The 23,369-nt window shown below is 51.5% G+C and overlaps 1 protein-coding gene across 2 annotated transcripts; it reads right to left on the bottom strand.

Annotated features, from left to right (window-relative positions):
* Positions 1–628: 628 nt before the first annotated feature.
* Positions 629–20,495, bottom strand: PVALB (parvalbumin). Of its 2 annotated transcripts, none has more exons than XM_055566186.1 (5): positions 20,446–20,495; positions 17,799–17,866; positions 16,003–16,135; positions 14,622–14,731; positions 629–833 (listed from the first exon to the last, which is right to left on the bottom strand). In XM_055566186.1, the coding sequence occupies exons 2-5, from the start codon at positions 17,857–17,859 to the stop codon at positions 805–807; spliced, it is 333 nt and encodes a 110-aa protein (XP_055422161.1). In that variant the 5' UTR covers positions 17,860–17,866; positions 20,446–20,495; the 3' UTR covers positions 629–804. The 2 variants fall into 2 exon arrangements, with proteins under 2 accessions (XP_055422161.1, XP_055422160.1); XM_055566185.1 differs by lacking the exon at positions 20,446–20,495 and adding an exon at positions 18,271–18,383.
* Between the last annotated feature and the right edge of the window lie 2,874 nt (positions 20,496–23,369).

Here is a 23,369-nt window from a genome sequence, read left to right as displayed (position 1 = left end):
GGCCTTCTGATGGAGTGATTGTAAAAGAGAAGCTCTTTTTTAAAAACTGATATTATGAATGTACACCTTGAGCTACTGGAGGAATCTTGCCATCAGGAGGGAAAGCCTGCCTGATAATGAATTCAGTACAAAGAAAACCAGAGCTCAGAGATGGGGGAAGAAGGAATGAATTGTGATGAAATCACTTGAGTTCCTTGATTCAGCTGTTCCTGCAAGTGTGCCCCTGAACTATTCAGGAACATAACCAAGTCTTTGTTTTCTCTTCCTTTTTTGCTTGCATCACTTTGAGTTGGGTTTCTATCATTTGTAACCAAAAATGTCATAATGAGCATCCATCTGTCCATCCATCCATCCATCCACAAGTCCTAGCTGTGGATTTAGACACATCACTTTCCTCTCCAAGACTTAGTTTCCACATCTGTAAAATGGGAATTTCATCAATTACTTGATGGATGGTTTCAGCGATGAATGGGCAAGCCATGTACCAAAGGCAGAGGAGGGTCTCAGTAAATTTCCCTTCCATTTCATCTTTTCTGTCTATATCCTGCCCCACCCCCACCTGGAAAGTCAAAAGAGGATCCACGCCCTACCAGACCTTGCTCCTTCAGCAGCAGAATCTGATTGGTACAGCCTTTATTGTTTCTCTGTCATTTTCCAGAAGATTGGTGTCATGAGAGGGCCACAGGGAATGGGGAAGTAAAAAACAACATAAACAAACTGAACAGAAAGGCAGGAGGGCAGCGAGAGGGGCTGAGATCGGGTGTTCAGGGCAGAGAGGAGCCAGATCTGGGCAGTCAGAGCCTCTTAGCTTTCAGCCACCAGAGTGGAAAATTCTGCAAAAGAAAATGACAGAGGTGAGTCAGAGGGGAACCGTGGCCTGGGACACTGGCTGGGACCTGACTGCAGGGAGACACCTCCCCCACCCTCAGCTCCACTGCATGGTGTTTTTTTCTTGATTCTCAAATATGCTGCAGAAGAAAGAGCTAGAGTGATGGAGGGAGTGAGCATGGGGATGATGAATGAATGAGTGAATGAATGAGGTGAGATGGGAAATGATGCACCCACCATATTTTTTGTGTCATGATGTCATGTCACCCACAAACAGCCATGATAGTTTTCTGAATGTTTATCACATACCAGTCAGTTTTCTAAGTGCTTTATATACAACATCGTATTTAACTGACAAAAATCCCATGATGTGCATTTTATCATTATTCCCATTCTACAGAGAGGAAACAGAGGCTCAGAGTCCAACAAGCTCTATGAGGTCACACAGCTAGGAAGAAGCACAGCCAGGCTTCACATCTCTTTCTTTTAGCGCTTGGTTTTTAGCTTCTCTTCTGAGCTCTTTCTTAGCCCCTTGGTTTAACCCATGAGGGTCACCAGCAGAATCTTGAGAATACACAGAGTCCCAAGCCCTTGCTACAGAATTTTTGACTCAGAAGGTCTGGGGAGGGATGAATTATTTTATTTGTCAAAAGGTGATTCTGGTGAACAGCCAAGTTCAGAAACAGCTGTGTGCTCCTTCTCCTCTGGGGAACCGAGCCAGGCTCTGGAGGAGACCGACCATGTGACTTCTGTACACAGCTCAGAGGGGTGAGTGTGTCGCGGTGCTCAGAATGAGCTGGGCTCTGTCTCACAAGCACGCATGCTAAGTTGCTCCCATCATGTTCCACTCTTTACAACCCCATGGACTGTAGCCTGCCAGACTCCTCTGGGATACTCCAGGCAAGAATGTTGGAGTGGGTTGCCATGCCCTCTTCCAGGGGATCTTCCTGACCCAGGATCAAACCTGCATCTCTTATGTCTCCTGCACTGGCAGGCGGGTTCTTAACCACTAGCGCCACCTGGGAAGCCCCTATCTCACACAGCTCCTCATTTAATCATCACAAACACTAGGGAACTGGGAGTTATTATCCCCATTTTACAGAGAGGCAAACTGAGGACCAGAGAGCAGAAGTGACTTTTCAGTGACTTCAGGTAATAATTGGCTGAGGATTCAAGCTCTGGGATCCAGACCCCTCCATGTGGGCTTGCCTGCCAGTCCACGGTGGTCACCCCCTTCCCCAGCCGTGTACATTGGCCCTGCTTTGCCCTAATATTAAGGATGTCAGAGAGAGACCAGTGTTGGCACCAGGGGGCAATCAGACATCTTTCTAGTGACTCCAACTCCATTAAAATGAACAAGGGATGGGGCAACCAGGTGAGGGGAGATGCAGGGGAGTCCAAGATGGTCCCCACACCATAGGAGTTTCTGGAAGAAGATGCTACCAGGAAGTGCTCTGTGCTGCTGGCCTTTTCTCTGAATCTCAAGCGTACTGAGGGCATTCACACCCCAGGATCTTTGCACCTGCCATTCTCGTTGCCTGGTACATTCTCCAGGCTGCCTCACGGCTGACTCCTTCTCACTCACCTGGTCTCAGCTCAAATGTCACCTCTCAAGGGGCCTTCTCTGACCCTTCTGGTACAAGCAGTGACCCACCCCTACTGAGACCCTCTTTGCTATCACCATTTATTTATTAGCTTCACGGCAGTCACCACTCTCGGAATACTTCTGAGTCTATTCTTGCTTATTCACTTGCTGTCTGCTTCCAGCATTGGACCCTCTCAGGCTTTGTTTCCTCCGTCCACTTCTTGGCTCTGCATCTGACACCGAGGGGACCACATGTGTTTGTGAAAAGATGGGAGAGGCACAGAGACTCTGTGTTCCCAGCAAGAAGAGGTGCCTTCTATTTAAGGCATCAACAAAACCCTCAGAGAAAAGGTGGCTTTTGATATAGGCATATAGGCAGATGCAGGATTCCCATAGGAGAAAGCAGAGGGAGGGGTCCAGTCTCAGAGGGCAGGAAGCAACGGTGTGTATTTGGGGAAGACTCAGTAGTCATGCTCGGCTGGCCTCTTGCATGTAAGACAAGCTCAGCTGGAGAGGCCTGGGCCCTCGAATCTGGCTCCTCCCTTTGTGGGCTGTGTGACCTTAGACAAGGCGCTGAGCCTCTCTGAGCCCCACTAGCATCCTCTGTAAAAGACAGCTCTGCTTCTGACTCAGGGCCGTCAGAAGAGAGGTGCTGGTGCACAGGAGGCCTCAGCCCCTTCTGGCAGCTCCTCTACCCTCCCCGCTCCACGTATTCTCAACTGTGGGGTCCTTGTGTGCTGGTCAGCAGGGTTTCTGCTCAGCAGTCAGGTCTTCTGAGACCTTTATTTGGAAGATTTACTTTAGGAGAGTCTTCCCTGTTGTTTTTCTCTCCAAGAAATGAGAGAAGACAGAAGGAGTGGGCCACCCTCTCCAATATGTGTCTCTGAGATGCCATGTCCCCAGCCTGCCAGACACTGGGGGACCCTCAGGTAAGGCCCTGTCACCTCTGGAAACGCAGGTGTGATGTGGGGACAGCACAGGTGGGGACTGAGAACTAGACTTTGAGGCTCAGTCCAGCCCTGTTTGCTGGGCGTCCACTCCCCAATCTGGCCCTGGAGTGAAGGGAGAGGGCAGTAACAATTCCTAGTCAGAGACGAACAAAAACTGAATGTGAAGTGGCTTCACAAAGGCCACAAGAGGTATCTCGGGCTCCCCTGAGGTTCGTCCTGTCCTCCCTAGGCTTGGTATGATACATACTGTGAAAACTTCCCAGGGTAATTTCTTCAATGCACATGGTTATGTAAAATGTTATCAGTGGGGATGCTGGGCTATTGTTGGACCTACAAAGTTAGAAGGATTTAAAAAATCACCAAGTGAAGAAACAAAACCACCTAAACAACACATGGGATCATCATGGAAGTGACCTGCCATTGACCCTGCCAGGTGGAGGGCTCCTCATCCTTTTGGGATTTGACCTGGGAGGTGGACACCACCCTCTCCTGTCCCCAGCTAGTCCCTGAGGCCAGGAAAGTCAGGTGGCCTGGAGGTGGGGGCCTGGGGATCAAATTCAGGTGAGAGAGGGGAGAGTTCTCCTGCTCGTCCTGAAAACCCTCGGGGTGGTGGGCTAAGGCATCACAGTGAATGTCAGGAATGGAACCCATCATCAAACACTAAAAATTCCTCCCACAGTCCAGGCATCAAAGCATCTGCTTTCTCACCAGACGCTCCTCTGAACCTACAGCACCCCACTAAGGCAGGTGGTTCTTTTGAAATGTTTTTTTTTTTTTTGGCTTCACAATGAGACCTGTGGGATTTTAGTTCCCTGACCAGGGATTGAACCTGTGCTCCCTGTGCAGGTGTCTTAACCACTGGACCACTAGGGAAGCCCCAAGATATCTTTTACCATTAGTACTTTGATTAATATTGCCCATTTTTATAGAATTTAAAAATTCTTATTTTTATTGTCTCCATGGGAAGCATTTTTGCATTTATCATCTCATTAAGTTCTCACTTCCTCCATGGGAGAGAGGCTTTTGTCTGCATTTTATAAGGGGGGAAACTGAGGCCGCAGTCCAGTTGCATGACCAAGATCGCACAGAGGACATGATTCAAACTTCCCTCTTTACCCTGGAGGTTTCCGACCTACTTTGACCTGGGTCTAGAGTGACCCAGGCGCCAGCTCAAATATCGCCACCCCATGACTGTCATATTAGCGGTTTTTTATTTACTTCATGGTACTTATCACTCTCTGAAATTATCTTACTCATGTAATTGCTTATTTCTTTCAGTCTCCCCCTACCACACTGTAAACCCCCAGGGGTCAGGGGGCACTGTCTCTCTTGCTCACAACTCTTAGGCAACAGAACAGACCTGGCCCCCAGCAGATGCCTGTAAACAAATGCCAAATGGGTGAACAGATGGATGAATGGATGGCATGGCTCATGAGTCCTCCTTAGGTGTTCAGCAAGTACTGACTTTCTGCATATAATTCTCACGACAGCCCCAGGAGGCGAGTGGGATGATTCCCATTTCATAGATGGGGAAGTGGAGGCCTGGAGAGGTCAAGTGTCAAGGTCACGCAGCATAGAAGGGACAGGAGCAGGGATTTGGCTGTGGTCTCAGAACAGCCCCTACATGAAGGTAGAGAGGCCGCTCCTGAGAAGGCTAGTATCTCACGTCGGATGGAAGCATGAAATCTCTCTAGCTTCAACCTGCCATTTGATCTGAAAAACTGGCTGGAGCCCGCATAGCCTGTCCTTGGGCACTGAGTTGTTCTGTTTTGGGATAAAGGAGACATGAGTCTGTCTACCATCACCTGCTCATGGGGTAATTGTCAAGAGGGATAATTGGTCCTTTCCATTTTCTGACCTCCATCTACGCCACCCCCAACCTTTACCCTAGAAATGACAGGTTCTTGGCTGCTCCTCAGCAAAGAGCCTGACTATTACGTTCACACCAGATGGCATTTGGGGCAGTCAGCGTGAAGGAGACCAGGGGACACCGACCATGGGACCCTCCAGCAGTAGAATTTCTGACATTCTGAAGCTATGGAGGTGTTTTCGACCTGTGAGGTTTTCAAAAGCCTCTAAAAACAGACCTCTGGGATCCCCCATGAAGCAGTCAGGGTGTCACAATAGTACATGCCCTGGCTTTTTGCAGAAAACACAGGATTCTAATTTTGTCCTCCCAGATCCGGCGGCAGGGCACTTGGGAGACAAATCGAGGGCAGGGGTCACCGCTTCTGTTCCTTTTGTGCCTCTCTCAGGGCAGAGCTCTTAGGAACCAGCCAATTAACTAAAAGCCCTCCTACCAAAATGTCTCCTCTAAAACGTCTAGGTCTCTCCTGAGAAAAAAACTAACAAGCAAACCTACAAAGACTGTAAAGTCCAGGTCAAGTGATTTGGCCGTAGGAGGCTGGCATGGGGGATGGACATCAGAGGACGGGGATCTGGTCTTGGTTCTGCCTTTACTCATGTCCCTGGACAGACACCTCACCCTGCCAGGTCTGGGTTTTCTTATTTGTGCAGCCTTGGGTCTAGAAGACACCTTTCTAGCTCCCCTCCGGAGTGTTGAGCACAGGAGCTGGAAGTCAACCCTCAACTTCCATTTCTTGCTTCTGTGACCTGGGACAAGGTGCTTCACCTCACTGTGCCTCAGTTTCCTCATCTGTAAAGTGTGGCTCCTTGGGCTGTTCAGAGGAAGCAGCTCTAAAGCCCTTATCACTGGCTTGATCTGTAGCTAGCACGCAGCATTTGGTAGCTGTTATTATCAAGATGCTTCTATAGCTCAAGAACTTCCCTGATGGTCCAGTGGTTAAGACTCCAGGTTTCCAATGCAGGGGGTGCTGGTTCGATCCCTGGTTGGGGAACAAAGATCCCACATACCCCGAGGGGAAAAAGAAAAGGATCCTTCTATGGCTCCAGGACTCTGTGGGAGAGGGAGAGGGTGGGATGATTTGGGATAATGGCATTGAAACATGCATAATATCATATATGAAACGAGTCGCCAGTCCAGGTTCGATGCACGATACTGGATGCTTGGGGCTGGTGCACTGGGACGACCCAGAGGGATGGTATGGGGAGGGAGGAGGGAGGAGGGTTCAGGATGGGGAACACATGTATATACCTGTGGCGGATTCATTTTGATATATGGCTAAACCAATACAATATTGTAAAGTTAAAAAATAAAATAAAATACTTAATTAAAAAAAAAACGTAAAAAAAAAAACAAACACCAAACCCATGAAATGCCTGGCTGCTGCCTGCAAGGGGGTGTTGGGGGGGTGGGTGACACCACAGATGGCCCCATCACCTTTATTTCTTGCCCCCCCCTCCCCGCCCCTGCCATTTCCTGTCCCGTCTGGCACCTGCTGACAACCTTCCAACAATCCTGGAAGCTGGGTCTGAATCTTGCTCCATCGCATCCTGCCTGGGCTGGGTGGCCGTAGGTCACTACCTTACCTCTCCGAGCCTCAGTTTTCTCATGTGTACAATGGGTATGATAACGTCTACTTGCACAGCTCTTGGGAAGACCCGATGAGAAAATACAGATAGATGCCTGGCATATAGGAGATGGTGTATAAATAAATGTTAGTTCCTTGGATCTCCTCAGCACCACTGGGACAGGTTGGGGCTTTGAAATAACAACTGTAATCACAAAAATCCTGAGACTAAGATAGGAAGATGGAAACAGACAGAAGACACAGGAAGCCCAAAGAGCAAATCACTGATGTGATGCATGTTTCTGACACTGTCTATCCCATCCGAGTTAGGGTCCCATCCCTCATGTGCCTGTCCACACTCATTCTCTGCCCCTCAGTTTCCGCATCTGTAAAATGGGGACAAGGAGAGTATCTCCTCGTAGGGTGACAGTGAGGACTACACGAGGTACAGTGGTTCTTGGGCGGGGGGACATTCAGAGCCCTTCTTCCCAGAGGAATTCAAGTACATCCCTACCTTCGCCAAGGAAACCTCACCTGAGGCCCCTGGGGGCCACCTGGCTGGTGTCCTCATCATCTGATCAGGGAGAAAGGAAAGGTGGGGGGTGAGCAGAGGAGGAAGCAGGCAAAGGGTCAGAGGATGGGCGGGAGCAGGCAAAGGGTCAGAGGATGGGCAGGTTCAGTCCTCTCCTTTCCCTTCTGAAACTGAAATTAGCCTAATTAGGTCTGTCCCAGGTCCCTGCGCTGTGGGGGTTGGACAAAATTAGAAGCTATTGACAGGTGAGCTCAGCACCAGCTGATAGCCTGAGGGGGAAAGTGAGACAAACTTTGAGTCAGCGCCTGGAAGACGCTTTCCTCCCCTCTGTTGTGAGGAGCAGGATGAAGGCAGGCCTCTGGTTTATCACCTCGCCTCTAAATAGCTCCTGGGCTGGGTTTCTTATAAATCTGTATTGCAAACAGGGATCACTTTCCCACCCCAGAGGATGGGGAGGCTGGGTCATTCGAGGTCAAGGCAGAAGGCAGTGAAGAGTCGGTGAAGAGTGCTGGGGGTGCCCTCTGAGTCAGGCACCACCCTAGGAGCCATCCCACTTCATAATCACCAGCCTTCTTATTCCCATTTTACTTACAGGGAAACTGAGGCCAAGCGTCACTCAGCCAGGAAGATTATAACTCAGGCCTGGCTCATGGCAGGATGCGTCTCTTCCTCAGAGGTTGGAACTGAAAGGCCCTGGGTGCTGAATTAAGCTGTAACCTCCAGGGCCAGAAGAGGGGACATCTTTCTTTCTCCCCTCGCTGCTGTTTCTTTTGGCAGGAGGGTGGTTATATAAGAAGTGCTGCCTGCCCTCCCTTGGCTAAATCTTATCTAGTGCAGCATAAGGCTGGGAGTTAGGAAGAGTCCACATGGGAATAAAAGCAAGCATCTTGCTAAGCACAGAAACCATTTATAACTCAAATGTCCCAGCTCAGCCTGTTGGAGGGAGTGGCAGAGTCAGGACACCCAGGTTCCATTTGGCCAAGGGCTTGCTGTGTGACTTTGACACTTCACATCTGCGGGGCCTGTTTTCACATCTCTCACTGGGGATCACAGACTCCGTCCCCTAGACTGTATTGAGCCCGGATGAGGAGGCAATGAAATAGGACAAAACACTGCACGCCTCAGGGCTCTGCCATCAAGGCTGCAGATTGGCCCTGGTGTGCACCTCCTGCCTGCCTTGGAAATCAAACCCCATAGGGGCTGGAGGGCTGGAATTACAGGGAGGCGGGCAGGACTCTCCTTTTGTCCTTCTCACTATCTTCCCGTCTTAGACTCGGTTTCATTTCCTTTGAGGGTGGGCAGTCCACTATTTGCAAAGGATTTTGAGGTAGCTTATAAGAGTTGCAGGTTTGATCCCTGGGTTGGGAAGATCCTCTGGAGGAGGGAATGGTGACCCACTCCAGTATTCTTGCCTGGAGAATCCCATGGACATAGGAGCCTGGTGGGCTACAGTCCATGGGGTCACACAGAGTCGGACACGACTGAAACGACTTAGCACTCACAAGAAAAAGCACATGAAACAAGAAGAAAAGAATCATTTCCAGAGTACTCACTTAACTCTCGCAACGGTTTTTGAAAGTGGTTATTTTTATCCCCACTTTGGGATGAGGACATGGATGCCCAGAGAGGGGAGAAGGTTTGACTATTCACACTGCCGATAACCCGCACTCTACAGGTTGTGTTTTCTCCCTGACTTCAGAAGTTTCAGCCTGAGGGCTTACTCCTTCCCTCTTGCCTCCCACATTAAATAGGCTGCTGCTGTTGCTAAGTTGCTTCAGTCGTGTCTGACTCTGTGCAACCCCAGAGATGGCAGCCTACCCTGGGATTCTCCAGGCAAGAACACTGGTGTGGGTTGCCATTTCCTTCTCCAATGCATGAGAGTGAAAAGTGAAAGTGAAGTCGGTCAGTCGTGTCTGATTCTTCACCATCCCGTGGACTGCAGCCCACCAGGCTCTTCCGTCCATGGTATTTTCCAGGCAAGAGTACTGGAGCAGGGTGCCATTGCCTTCTTCCATTAAATAGGCTGCTGCTGCTACGTCGCTTTAGTTGTGTCCGACTCTGTGCGACCCCATAGACAGCAGCCCACCAGGCTTCCCGTCCCTGGGATTCTCCAGGCAAGAACACTGGAGTGGGTTGCCATTTCCTTCTCCAATGCATGAGAGTGAAAAGTGAAAGTGAAGTCGCTCAGTTGTGTCGGACTCTTCACGATCCCATGGACTGCAGGCCACCAGGCTCCTCCATCCATGGGATTTTCCAGGCAAGAGTACTGGAGTGGGGTGCCATTGCTTTCTCCCATTAAATAGGCTACTTAAGGATAAAAGAGAACAGATTTTTGCCAGAAGGAAGCAGAAAAGGCAAATGCCTTCAGGCACATGGAACCAACTGCAAGGGTCAGGCAATCGTGACTAAATTTCTCAGCCATGGAAGCAAAAAGCAAACTATGGGCTCTTGAGTTGGACCAGGCCTGAGGCGTAGGAAATGGGATCTGCCACTGGGATCAGGTTTCAGGCAACTAACTAGGATTGCTGTGTGTGGGTGTGTGTACATGGGGTGTGCAGTTCCTGTTTACAGTGTGGGGCGGGGGAGTGCTGGTGAGAGTGCAGAGGCTTGCAGCAGGTCCCCAGTCCTGAGTAGCTGTGTGATCCTGGGTAAGCCACCCACTTCCCTGGGCCTTGGTTTGTACTCCTTCCCTTCCCTGTCTGTACAGTGAGAGCACGTCTTGGGATGCTGTTGTGAGACCTGAAGGAAGTGCCCACGAATGGTGCCCACTCTTCTCATCAGCCTGCCCGTCCATGCGGGCAGGAATTGGGTACAGAGAACCCAGACTGGACACATGCAGGGTGGCAGAGGGTCCTGCTGGGATCTCTGAGTCTCAGTTTTGACTCTGCTTTTGAGTGAGCCTGGGCATGCTCCTTAACCACTGAGTGCCTCAGTTTCCTCATCAGTAAACCGAAGAGTGATGGCATCTACTTTCTAGGATGATCATAAGACAGTGGTATTCAGAGTGTGGTCCCCGGACCATGAACACCACATGGGAACTCAGTAGAAAGGCAAACGCTTGGGCTCTACCCTGGACCTAAGGAAGCAGAAACCCTGAGGACAGGGCCCAGCCATCTGTGTTGTGGGCTGGGTGCTGCTGGAGACCCACGGTGGGGGAGGACAAGTACTTGAGAAGGAACCTGACACTTCCTAGTCTTGCCTGTTATTGATGCCTGGGTTTGGGGGCACCTTCCATCTTCTGGTCAGCTTCTCCTTCCTTTCCTACCTTAACTCTCCCCTTTACCAGCTCTGCAACAGGCTTTCAAAGGTGGCTGTTGAGAATCAATTGACCACATCTATAAAAGTCGTTGAGCTTCCAGGAAGTAAGGAAGCTTCCTTTACTTTCCCATCTCTTTCCCTGAGAGACAGGAAAGCAAAGGGTTATAATTAGAACTTTGTCTTTCTACCCACTCTCATCAGTCTGGGATCCTTAAGGACCTGGTAAATATCACTCACCTGCAGAAGGGCAAGCAGCTAGAGATGGAGGCAGTACCCCTGGTTCTGGAAGCCCCAGGCACCTGCTACATGCAAGCCCGCAGCCAAAAACGGGTCTCCACCCTTAGCCTGAGGACAGCTCCCTATACACCACACTTCCTCGTCATTGTATCCCCAGGCTGGACACATATTCATTCATTCACCCGTTCATTGAACTTTCCTTTTGCCCCTACTATGTGCTCTGTTCTAGGTGTTGGGGTCAGAGTTGAACCAAACAAAGTTCCTGCTTTTGTGGAGCTGACATCCATCCCAGAGGAAGAGAGAAGCAATAAGTCAATAAAATAAAGTCATCTACGGTAGATGCCTTTTGACTTGGAATGAATGAATGGATGAAGCAGGCAGCCCAGAGCACTTGCTTTGGATCCAGACAGACCTGAACTCAGATCTTGACCTTGTCTCTTCCTAGGCAAACGCTTAGCCTCTCTGAGTCTCAGTGTCCTCATCTGTAAAATGGGTATAGGAGTAGTATCCTCAGAAGAAGCTGGGGAGATGAAATGAGTAAAATGCTAAGCACAGTGTGTGGCACAAGGGGGCACATTGGACTTAGATGTCACTGCTGTTCCTACTCAAGGTCACACAGCTGAGCTAGCTGCCAACCTGGCCCTCTGTCTAGGGGTGTATGCACTGGGGCACCTGGGGAGTCCCAGGGATTGAAGAGACTCCAGGATTGGCCAGTCATCTGACTGCTAATGTGAAGAGCAGGCACCTGAGGGTCAGGGACAAGTTCCATAAATTGTCCCAAGTCCCACCGGGAGCTGAAGGCGTCCTCCAGTTGGTGGACAGGGCTTAGATTCTTTGGCCTTGAAAGGGAGTAGGCAGCAAAGCAGAGAGCCTAAAATAGAAAATTCTGGGCCCACGGAGGGCTCTTTCTTCCATCCCACTGCTTACTGGGCTCCATCACACCCATCCTTCCTGTCGCCCTCCAGAAACGGTATGGTGCACGGGGGCAGAAGCGGGGATGCGTGTCTTCATCCTCTCATCTCCAGAGTACCAGATGTGGCCCCCCACCTCAGGGTGACCTGTTCTTGTTGCCCATTTCATCTCTCGCCCCTCTCTTCTGTTCTGCCCTGACTCCCACACTTTCACCAGGTTGGCCTGAGCCTGGACTATGCTGGCAGACAGACCCGGGTTTGGCCCCAGTGTCACCTTGGGCCCTGGAGCCGCTCTTCCTGCATCTGCATCTGTGTCCTCTGTCATCCCGAGGTCACGTGAGGTGACGTGTGTGCAGAGTCCAGCTTCGGACAGGACACACACCGTTCACCCTGGTAATCATTCTCTCTTGCCTCCCACCCTCAGCAAATCAGCTTCTAGTCCCTTTCTAAACGTGCCCTAAACCTCCCAGCCTTAGTGCCTTTGCTGACTGATACCCAGCCCTCGCCTGGACCTCCCTCCACTTGCCCCTTGGCCTGTGGCAGACCTGCCCATGGTCTCTCGTCTGCACCAGTGCCCGCTGTCTCCCTCTTGCAGAGCTCGTATGCACCTCCCGGCCTCTGCCTGGTATTTACCCTGTGTTTGTGTCTGTATCATAGAGCTGTGAGCATTGCGCAGATAGAATAGCAATAGTATGACAGCCGCTGTTTACTGAGCACTTACAGTGCTCTGCACGCCGCACTGCCGTAGAATCCTCACAAAATCCCAGTGAGTTATGTGTTGTCATGTCAGGAAATCAGGGCTCAGAGGTGCCCAGCCAGGAAGTTGTGGGTCTAATTCCTCTTTGCCTCCTCCACTGCCTGATACTGTAGATATTTGCTACTTAGTAAATATCTTTTTGGTCTGATGGAAGAGTTGAATTAGGGCTTTAAGATCTGAGTTGGGCAGGGAAGGAGGGAGGAAGAAAAGGAGGGAGGCCAGGATCTGGCCTGGTTTTTCTTCATTGTGTAGGTTCCTTGTGGGCAGCCAGCCATGAAGACCCTGCCTAGGGCTTCTGAGCTGTAGCATATTGGCTGCAAATAAAAATGGGAAGGAGGTCCAAAGGCCTGGCTTGGGGTCATGACAGGAACCAGGTTCTGGGTGGAACTGTCTGATAAGTGACCCGGTGAGGATGGGGGTGTGGGGAGATGTGCCATTCACTGCAATCACCTGAACCAGCCACCCATTTCCCTCCAGCACCCTCTGCTCTGGTTCCTTTAAAACCACCTCCCTCTTTCCCAGACCCAGGAAGGGCAACTGCCAACGGGAGGCCAGGCGACTCATTGCTTCTGACCTTGTTAGAGTTGCTCCATTCTCATTTCTGGCATAAAACTTTAATAAACTATGTCCATGTTCAGAATCCTTGTACCTTTCCCAAGGCAATTTTGTGTCTCCGGCCACTTAATTTTTACAATGAGCCCAGGCAGGTCTTAGGATAAAACTGTGCACTCCATTTGTCAGATGCAGGAACCTAGGTGTGGAGAGCTGATGGTCAAGGTCACAACTGGTAAAGAACAGAGAGCAAGGAGAACATAGGGGGCTGGATTTCATACTCAAGCAACAAATGTGTATTAAGTGTGGGCTGGGTGTGGGCTAGACACTGAGTATAAAAGGATGAATGCAACCTAGCTGTTATTAAAAAAAATTAAACAGGCATGTATATAGCACTTCTCGGTGCCACTGTTCTATACACATCACTCATTAACACAGGTAATCCTCTGACAATCCAATGAGATAGGAAGCATCATTATCCTTAGTTCAGAGACGAGAAAACTGAGGCCTAAGAAGTTACTTGAATTGCCCCAAATCACACAGTGAGAAAGTGGCTGGGCTGGGATTTGAACCCAGACAGCACGGGCCCAGAGCCTAAGCATTTAATACAGTTTCCTTTTAAACTGGCAGAAGGGACCATCATTAGGACTGGCACAGATGTGGTGTAGCGTGTTGGAAAGAGCTGCTGGGTTCTAAATCCTCACTCCCCACTTACGTCCTACCACACCGAGCAGGTCAAGCACCTTCAACCTCAGTTTGCCCATTTGCAAAATGGAGATGATTCTTAAGGATGTTGTGATGCTACAAAAGATAAAGATGCTGGGATGTGAATGCTGGATAGATCTGAATGGAGAAGGGTGTGGGATGGTGGACCACCAACCCTTTGCCTGTCCTGAAAGCAAAGCTCGAAAAGCAAGGTCAGGCTGGATGTTTCTTTTCCTAATTCCCAGCTGATCCCTGGCTGGTTCCCTCCCCTCCCCCCCCCCCCCCCCCCGGCTCTCCTACAGCGCTGGAATGGTATACCTGGGCGAAGCCAAAACAGGTTTTGAAACTTGAAGTTACAGGATACCCAAGACAAGATGCTGAGGAGAGGAGAGAAAGAATTTCCATCCTTGGAATCTGAGAATGTGAGAGCCAGTAGGGTCCTTGGGGATCAGTTGGCCTCATCTCCTTGGGTTACAGATGGGAGGCTGAGGCCCAGAGTAGGAGAGAGACTGCCCAAGGTCACAGAGCCCATTTGGGCAGAGCTGCGACCAGAACCCAAGCAGAAGTGCAGACAAAGTTCAGAAAATATCCCAATTCTCCTGGATTCCTTACACAGCAGAGAGAGAGAGAGAGAGAGAGAGAGAGAGAGAAAGGATCTATTCCTTGGGGGTTATTCAAATCTAGAAAAAATAGCAATTTTTTCTTTGCCTGGCTTACGCAACAGAGCTCTTAGACCACATGGATTGCCGTTTTTCTTCATATCTTGGGAACTGCGGGACTCCCCCCTCCCCTTCTCATGATGGAGGGACATAGCTCTGAGTTTTTGGCATCCAAACATCCCAGACCCACGATGTGCCCAGGTCACGGGTACTCACCATCAGCCCCAATCTTGCCATCTCCATCTTTGTCTCCAGCAGCCATCAGCGTCTTGGTTTCTTTAACAGACAGGTCTCTGGCATCTGGGGAGAAGCCTTTCAGAATGAATCTGGAGGAGGAAAGGGAGAAAAGGGGGAGGGAATCAGATGAGGGTCACCTTGTGGATGGTGGGCTGGCGTCTGCACAGGGGAAGCAGGAGGCTTGAAGAGGAGGATGAGCAGGGAACATGCATGCAATTATGCTGGGCCAGATAGCCCCAACATGGCCGAGCTTCGCTGATGGGTGTGCAGGGAAGGACAGGCTGTCCTCAGCAAAGGGTTGCCCTCACTTCTGCTAGGGCACCTGCATTTGTTTATTTATTCAGTCAACAAAACAAATACCAGGGTATCTTCTCTGTGCCAGGACCATGCTAGAAATGGGGGCATAGAGATGGTTTTTGGAAGCCAAGTTGAAAAATAGGGAGGAAGTCAAGTATTCCAAGAGAGGCCACACAGTGTGATGGATGCAATGGTGGGAAGTGGAAAGGGATTGCTTGAATGGTGCATCCATCCCACTGAGGGGGAGGGAAGAGTCAGGGGAGGCTTCCTGGAGAAAGTGACGCCTGGAGGATAAATAGAAGTCAGACTTTGCATGTGTGTGCGCGTGCGCATACACATTGGGCATGGGAAGGTAGAGGCACAGGATCTAGACAAAGGGTACCCTTGTGAGATGGTTTAGGGGAGAGACAGGATGGATGGGGAAGTCTCCACTTGAAGGCCCCTCTCCACACCCTCCCCCTTCTCTTCCTGACAAAATTCCAGGCAGTCTTGGCCAGAGAGTTAAATAAAGCACAGCTGGATTGGCAGATGTGGGCCAGGTGGCTGAGGGGGTTATGGTGGGAGGATTTTTGCTGATGTCATTTTGCCTTTTCCTAGTCATAACCTTCTCTGCCTTGCTCCCAGGACTCTTGACCCCTCAAAGCTGGTTCCACACCCCATGACATGCCCAGAAACTATTCTAACCATACTGGTACAGAAGGGCAGGGGTCTGCGGGATGGCGGAAAGTGGCTTTTAGAGGAATGAAAATCAATGAAATACTCAAGGGAGCGCTCTCTGTCTTGGCTATGGTGTTAGGCAATGAGAAAAAGTGCCTCTCAGTTTGTATTAAATTATTAAGTAGCATCATTCCATTAGCAATATTAAGTGGCTATAATTTAACCTAGTTAGTTGCACTTTCTGCAGAGGATTTTATTCTTCCAGAAGCAACAGCAGATGGTTCTTTTCTGTGACGGGTGCAGAGAGCAGGGCAGACAGACAGGAACTTGGAAGCAAGTGTCCCAACCCCCACCCTGCTTCCTCCCCCAGAGCCACAGAAGATAGTCCCTGCAGGCCTCAGTTTACCCCAGCTCCTCCTCCTCAATGAAGCCGCTCTTGTCTTTATCCAGGATATGGAATACCTTCTTCACGTCTTCCGGGCTCTTTTTCTTTAGGCCAACCATCTGGAAGAACTTTTTGTGGTCGAAGGAATCGACAGCTATTGGGAGATGGAGAGGAGGGTGTTAAAATGAGGACAGAGAAGGGTCCTGGGAAAAGATGGGAGAATGGGGGTGTCACAGCTGGGCCAGTCCTGGGGGATGGAGGAGATACACCTCCGTGGCAGGGCTGAGGGAGTCCAGGCCAGGCAAGGGGGTTTGGACCAAGGTTGCACAGCCAGGGGTGGCAGAGGGGGGATTGCACCCGGATCTCCCTGGCTCCCCAACTCCCTCCACCTTCCACTATACCGTTCGCTAAGGGTAGGGGTAGCATTTGAAGGCAGAGAAGTTTCCATGAAGCCTTTTGGGTGGTGGCTGAGTGGGGGTGGGCACGGGAATTGGAGGAAGAGTGAATATGATGTGTGTCTGTTGTTGGGGAGGAGGGTCGACCTTTTTCTTGGCCATGGATTGTGTGGCCAGAAAATCAACACGGAGAGGACAAGTTTCTCTCAAGGTCACCTAGTAGGAGGAGCGGGGTGAGGACACAGAAGTCCTGGCTTTGCTGCAGAAAGCCATTCCGGTGGGAGTGGGGGTGGGTGCTGGAAGTCTCCCCAAGAATTCCCAGTTAGGTTTCCTCTCAGAGGGACAAGATGGGTCAAGGAGAAGTGGGTGGGCTATCGCAGGGCTCTGGGAGGGAGGCTTCATGCCCAGGGGATGGAGTGCCAAGCAGAAAGGAAGGGAGCCCCCCTTCAATATTCTGTACCCTGAGCTCTTTTTTAAGGACAACCTGGGAGAGTAAACGACCTTAAACCAAGTAACATGTGTGTCGGGGGTGGTGGGGTGGTGTAGGGGCAATCCCATGGAGAGTCAAGGTATCCTCCCTGGCTGGAGGGGAGGAAAGTTGCTCTGTCCACCTCAGACACTAGATGGAGGGGGATGGGGACAGCACCTGGAGGTGACCCCCGTGCTCATCCCCCTTCTGCCCTGCGAAGTGACCTTGAGCAAGTTTCTTACCCTCTGCCTCCCTCAGTTTCCCCATCTTGGGGACAGGAGGGAGGAGGAACTTAAGCAGCTAAGCGTCCAAGTCCAGGGCAGCTCAGAGACATGAGACTATCCGTTCCCCTCTCCCGGTGCCTGAGGAGGCTGGAAGTTGCAAGCGCGGAGGATGCTCTGCGCAGCGCTGAGCAGAGCAGAGCGCCAGCTTGGGGAAGGTCATCTCGCTCCCTGGCAGATCCGTTGAGCGGGGTGGGCTCTGAGCCCCGGAGAAGGGGCTTGGACATTCAGGAAACCAGCAAGGAGTAGCTAGGTGAAAAGAGCCCTCTCCGGAAAGGGGTCGCGGGGAGAGAAGCATGCGCACCTATGGCCCCTCCAAGTGCCTTGAAAAGCCCCGAGCGCTCACAAGGACCCAGAGGTCCCGCTTTCCACCCCGGTCTTCGCCCTTGGTCCGGGACCTGAGTCCTCGCAGCGCGGTTACCCAGCCTTTGGCGCCCCAGAGTTTCGGTTGTCCGGCAGGGCGCCCGGCCTCCTAGCCCGCTGTCTGAGCCAGGTCCTGGCGGGGCCAAGTTCGGGTAGTGCCGTGGACCCTCTTCCACGCTCCGCTAGCGCCCGGCGGAAGCGTGAGCATAGAAGCGCCGGGAAGACTGGCCAGCCGCGGGACCCACGGGGGTGCAGGGGCCAGGGAGATGGATGAGGGGACAGGGATGCGGAGGGGAGCGCGCTGCTCACCGGTAAAGGCCCCCACTGCCTTCTTGATGTCCTCAGCGTGGAGCAAGTCTGTCATCGACATCCTGCAACTGTTTGAGCGGGCAGAGCAAGTGCGAAAAGATTAAAAAGTGCTTTTCTCATCATTTCTGCTCATATGACCTGCGCTGCAGTGCCGCGCGCCGGGCGCACGCCCGCCGGCCTGGCGCAGAGCCAGGGGGCGCGGGGCTCGGCGCGCAGCCACAGCGGCTCAGTCCAGCGGAGCCGCCGATCTGTGCTGACCAGGCTAGCCGGCGGGCGCACGGTCCCGCCGCCGCTCCCGCCCCGCCCTGCCGGGGGTCCTTGGGACCCCAGGGGCTGCAGCCAGAGCTCCAGGGGAAGGGGCAAACCCTGGAATTTAAAGGGAGCCCGCGTTCCCAGTTGAAGGGTTTTCCTGCCCTCAAGGGCAAGCAGGAAGCGCCGGCCTGGTGCGACGCAGGGTCTGGGATCTGCGCACCTCCGAGGATGTCCGGCCTTTTCGGGGAGTATACTGGACCGACAGGGGCCAGGTCTACATCCTCGTGGGCCCCTTGGCCCCACTCCCATTCTCTCTCCACTCCTACCTCTGCCTCCGCTGTTTGTCCTGGATGCAAATTTATGCTGCAAAATCTAAGCTCTGAGGTCTGGAAACCTGACCCACCGGGAGGTGGTGGCAGGGATAGGCCGGTGCTGCTAGGGCCCTCTGCGGGTGCCCCATCCCACATCTGGTCAGGGACTCGGAATACAGAAACCGATTTTATTTTTTTCATAGTCTGACTTTTCAAAGAACCCTTCTTGGATCCCCCACGAACTACTTGCTTTCCTGGTCTCCTGAGCCAAAGTATCATGCGGGTCTGGACTCCTCCTGCCCCTATAAACTGTATGGGGGAGGGGAGGGTGGCAGAAGGTACTTGCCCTCTGCACTTTCAAGACTCATGCTTGGGGAGCTGGTGCCACCCTCAGACCACACTTCCGAGACACAGGTTTTATGGCCCCAACTTCATCTCTGGGAAACATGACACTACCTGATCTTGCTGTCTTTCCCAGGGTTCCCCGAGGGTTCAGGCTGCAACCAGCTGTCTCTAAAGTGTGCAGAGCACTGGACAAGGAGTCAAGAGTCCTGGGTTCAAGATCTGGGGTTGCAGTAAGTCCCTATGTCACCTTGGGTTGTGACCTTCGCCGTCCCTGGGCCTCAGTCTCCCTCCACTTTGTTGATGGTATGTGGGTGGTCCTTTGTGGTGGATTCTTAACACTCTGACTTCAGGTGTGGGCAGGTGGGCGGGGCTGAGACAGTGTGCCTTGGTGGAGGAGCTAGGGAGAGCTATGGAGAAGGCAATGGTACCCCACTCCAGTACTCTTGCCTGGCAAATCCCATGGATGGAGGAGCCTGGTAGGCTGCAGTCCATGGGGTCGCTAAGAGTCAGACACGACTGAGCAACTTCACTTTCACTTTTCATTTTCCTGCATTGGAGAAGGAAATGGCAACCCACTCCAGTGTTCTTGCCTGGAGAATCCCAGGGACGGGGGAGCCTGGTGGGCTGCCATCTGTGGGGTCGCACAGAGTCGGACACGACTAAAGCGACTTAGCAGCAGCAGCAGCAGCAGCAGCAGCCCGGCTACCCTGTAGCTCAGGTTCCCTGGCACTCACTGTTGACACTATCTCCTTCAGCTTGGTGTTGGACGGCTGCCCTTCCTGGGAACCTTAGGATGCTGCTGGCTCCAGTGGGCCCCCTTCTCTGTGAGTCAGCTCCTTCAGGGGACAGCCCGCCAGCTGGTCTCCAAGGCACTGATGCTGCAGCTCCTGTCCTGATCTCTCACCGTGTGAAGCCATCCGTGGACCCCTCAGCTGCCCCTGTTGCTTCTTCTCTGACTGGCCTTTTAACTTAGAGATGCTGGGCTTCTGTGTTGTCATCTCAAGCCCCAGGCTCAGCTCACTTCAGGGGCCTTGTTGGCAAATCTGCTTCCCCAACTGAGGGATCCTTATGCTATACTAGTGGGGAAACTGAGGCCAGAGAGAGTCAGTGAGTGGCATAAAAACACACAGCAAGGCAGTGGATCAGAGGGATCCACCCCTGGCTCTACTAACGTCAAGTCCAGCGATCCACTGCATGGGGCTCTGCCAGTGCCCAGGACCATACCAATCAGGTCCCACGTGTCTCAGCCTCAGATCGGCTTCCGCAGAGTCCCCGAACACTGACCCCTGTGGCAGAGGCTGGACTTCAACAGCCCCATCCTTCCCTCCCTGCTTCTTCCAACTCTCCCTGCTGCAGAAGCTTCCCATTAACTAGACACCGTAGTCCACCCAGCCAGAGCATCAGATGATGTCTTTAGGTCAGCCCATCAGCCCTCCATACCCCTTCCTCCTGTGTCCTCTGCCCAGGCAAGGGCCGCCTCACCTGAGTCCACAGATGTCTGACTCCACCCATCTTGTTCTGTAATGTGGGCTTAGCCAGTGGGAGGAATTTGCCTCAGGTCACACCACGAGTTAGGATGGAAACCCCAGGAATTGTACTCTCAACCCTGAACTTCATGGCTGCCTGCCTCTCAGCCTGTGTCACCAGCCTAGCCTGTGTCTCTGGCAGGGAAGGGGACATTTGGCCGTCCCGCCTCTCCTCCCCTCCATCCTCATCCAGCCCCCGTGGCTGCCACTCACCTCAGGTGTGGGGTGGAGGGCTGGAACCTGGACCAAAAGGTTGGGCCGGTGGGAGGTCCCGTCAGGAAGTGAGCCTGGGGGAGGATGGCCACCTATATAGGCTTCCGCTCTGGCTATTTTGGGAGGTGGCGCTCCCCTCTGTTCCTGGCCCCCTCCCCTTCCGGTGTCAGGTACTTCCCAACCACCGTGCTGGGTGTCTGTATCACATTCACCCTCCCTGGGCCCCTCGAGCCAGGCCTATTAATAACCCCTAGTTCCTGCCTCCCTCCAGCACCCAAAACTGAGGCTCAAGCAGGGCTCTCCTCTTCCATGAAGTCTAGATGCCAGTAACATCGCCAGGCTCCAAAATCCCACAAGGAAAGGAAGGCAGCACTCGAGCAGAGGGATGGAATAGGAACTGTCTTCCATGCATGGGGCTGGTTAGATTCCTATTTTTACCCAGTCTTCTCCCTCCAGCCTTGCAGTGCAGGCCTGTCTCCCTCTTGCTCTTGCATGAGTGAGGCAAACAGACAGGCTAGGGGTTCTGTGATTGACTACTCAAAGCTGTGGACTGGAGCAGGGAGTGGACCCAGCATTTTCATAAGATGACCTAGTGCCTCCTAGAAACACATGCTCTGCATGTTCTCTGACAAATTCCTTCCTCTCTTTGCATCTCAGTCTCTGTCTGTAAAATGAGTTCAATTAGAGGCAAACTTGGCTCTAGAGATGGGCCAGGGGATGAAGAACCCCCTGAAATTGTATTCCTAAAGTCACATGCAAGTACTCTTTTGTGAAGCAAGGGCCCACAGCTTTCAGGAGATTCACAAAGACATCTCTGGGGTGGTCTGTCTTGGATTGGAGATGACCATTCAAGGGGTGTGCTTTGAAAAGCATGAATGAATGTAACACATATTTACTGAGTGTCTAGTATGAACACCATGAAAGCTTCCTTTTCTCATCCCCAGCCTTAAAAAGAATTTCCAGGATGCTGACATTGTCAACAGGACATTCCAGTTCCTGATGGTGGTGTTAGGAGGCCCAGTCTCCATGCTAGGTAAATTGGAGGGAAGCTGTACTGGTCCTTCATTGACCATCAGTTGACTCCATGGATGGAAGGAACAGACGGTGAATTGGATGGGGAGGCTGGTTCTGGAGCCTGAATGTGTTGTGCTAGGGGTCTGGACTAGGGTGATGGTAATGGTAAAGGAGGGGGTGTAGACATAGGGTAGCATCTCTGAGGAGACTCTTGCAGGCTTGAGGGCTATGATGAACAAGTTGGACAAGTCCTAGCTGACTCTCAATTTTCAAGCTGGGGTTCACTAGAGATTGGCAGTGCTGCTTTTGAAGGCGGTAAGGCTGGGGAGGAAGTGGTGCCAAGCTGGGGAGATGATAGTTGGAGATGAGCTCAGAGATCCTCCATAGTGACCTTCTACAACCTGCTCACATTGTAGGTGAAGAAACCAAGGCCAAGATGACAGACCCAAATCATGTAGAGAGTAGTGAATGAACCAGGACTTTGTGCTGGGTTTGGGATGCTTGGAGGACATTCTGGTGGAATGTGCCCAGGAGCTCTGAACTTTGGAGAGGGCTGACTGGACATAGAGCTGTGGTGGTCATTGGGGAGGTCAAGGAGTTGAAGTCACAGGCATGGCTGAGCCCTGGGGCAGTGGGTTGGGGGATGCAGCATCTTGAGGACCAGCCATGGAGAAAGATCCCCGGCTGGGGTCTGGGAAAATAATCACACTCGTTTGCTGAGCATTATACCAGGTATAGTGTACACTGCATCATGGTTTCATCCTCATAACACTCCCTATAAGGTAGGTATTTCCTTCAGGATTTTGCTAATGAGGGAACAAGGCTCAACAAGGTTAGGTGACTTGCCTAAGGTTACAGAGTGCCGGGGTCCAGCCCCGGTTGGATCCAGGGATTCCCTCAGGATGATGGCGTTGGCGATTAAGGGATAGCAAAGGCTGAGAGATTTATTAGATGCTCAATAATAACTGGTTTACACGGGAAATCAATAAAGTTCATGACACCAAACTTGCTCTGACCACGGAGGCCACAGGCGCCCTCTCGAATAGTGGAAGGTGCCCCACCTTAGACACCTTCTTGAGTGGTTCTTAGAAGCCCAGGCAAATAAGTGGTCGCAGAGGACCCCCACACTCCAAATTATTTTGGCATGAAGGAAGAACAGAAGAGAAAAGGAGGAAAAGGAAACAAGAGAGAACGACACGGGGAGACCAAGCTTTGGTGAGCAAGGCCCATAGCTTTATTTTCAACAGGGGCTTTTATACCATAAGTTGCACATAGAGGATAATAGGGGGTGTGAAATCATGCAAAGTCAGCAGTCTTTGATCCTTATCGAAACCAGGGTTTCTTTTCTGCAAACTTATCATGTACAAATGGTTTAGGTGGTTTACATCATCTTCTGGCCAGAAGGCTATTAACATTTTATGACTCTGACAAAGGTTTGTCAACCATAAGACTTATTTTCTCTAAGAGTAATTATTTTAAAGTTTGGCGCCATCCTCCAAAGGTGTTAGATAAAGTTGCATTCCTATAGGGCAGAGGTGCAATGGGTTTACAACAAAGGAAATAATTTATTACCTTAAGGGTCTAAAGTTGCTAACACCAAGGCCACTACTTATTTTTTCTACATACTAACTATATTAATTAATACACTTCCAAGGATACAATACAGGGGATGTGGAAACTTGGCAGCAAGCATTGGCTTATCAATGAAATCTTCTACTAGTTTTATTCTGACAGCTTCTAACTCTCCGAGAGGCTCTAAACTATTGAATATTTTAAGCTTCCCATGCCTCCCGCGGTTGGGAGACTGTAAACAATCGTATGCATAGCTGTAGGAGTCCGGCTAAACTTGTCAGGCAAGTTAGAGAGCCATCTGAGGGGTTTGTAGTTAAACACTCCTATTATGCCCAGGA

This window comes from Bubalus kerabau, chromosome 1 (assembly GCF_029407905.1).
Source record: "Bubalus kerabau isolate K-KA32 ecotype Philippines breed swamp buffalo chromosome 1, PCC_UOA_SB_1v2, whole genome shotgun sequence".
NCBI lineage: Eukaryota > Metazoa > Chordata > Mammalia > Artiodactyla > Bovidae > Bubalus > Bubalus kerabau.
The sequence above is the reverse complement of the archived record's forward strand: the minus strand, read 5'-3'. Positions and strand labels throughout refer to the sequence as shown.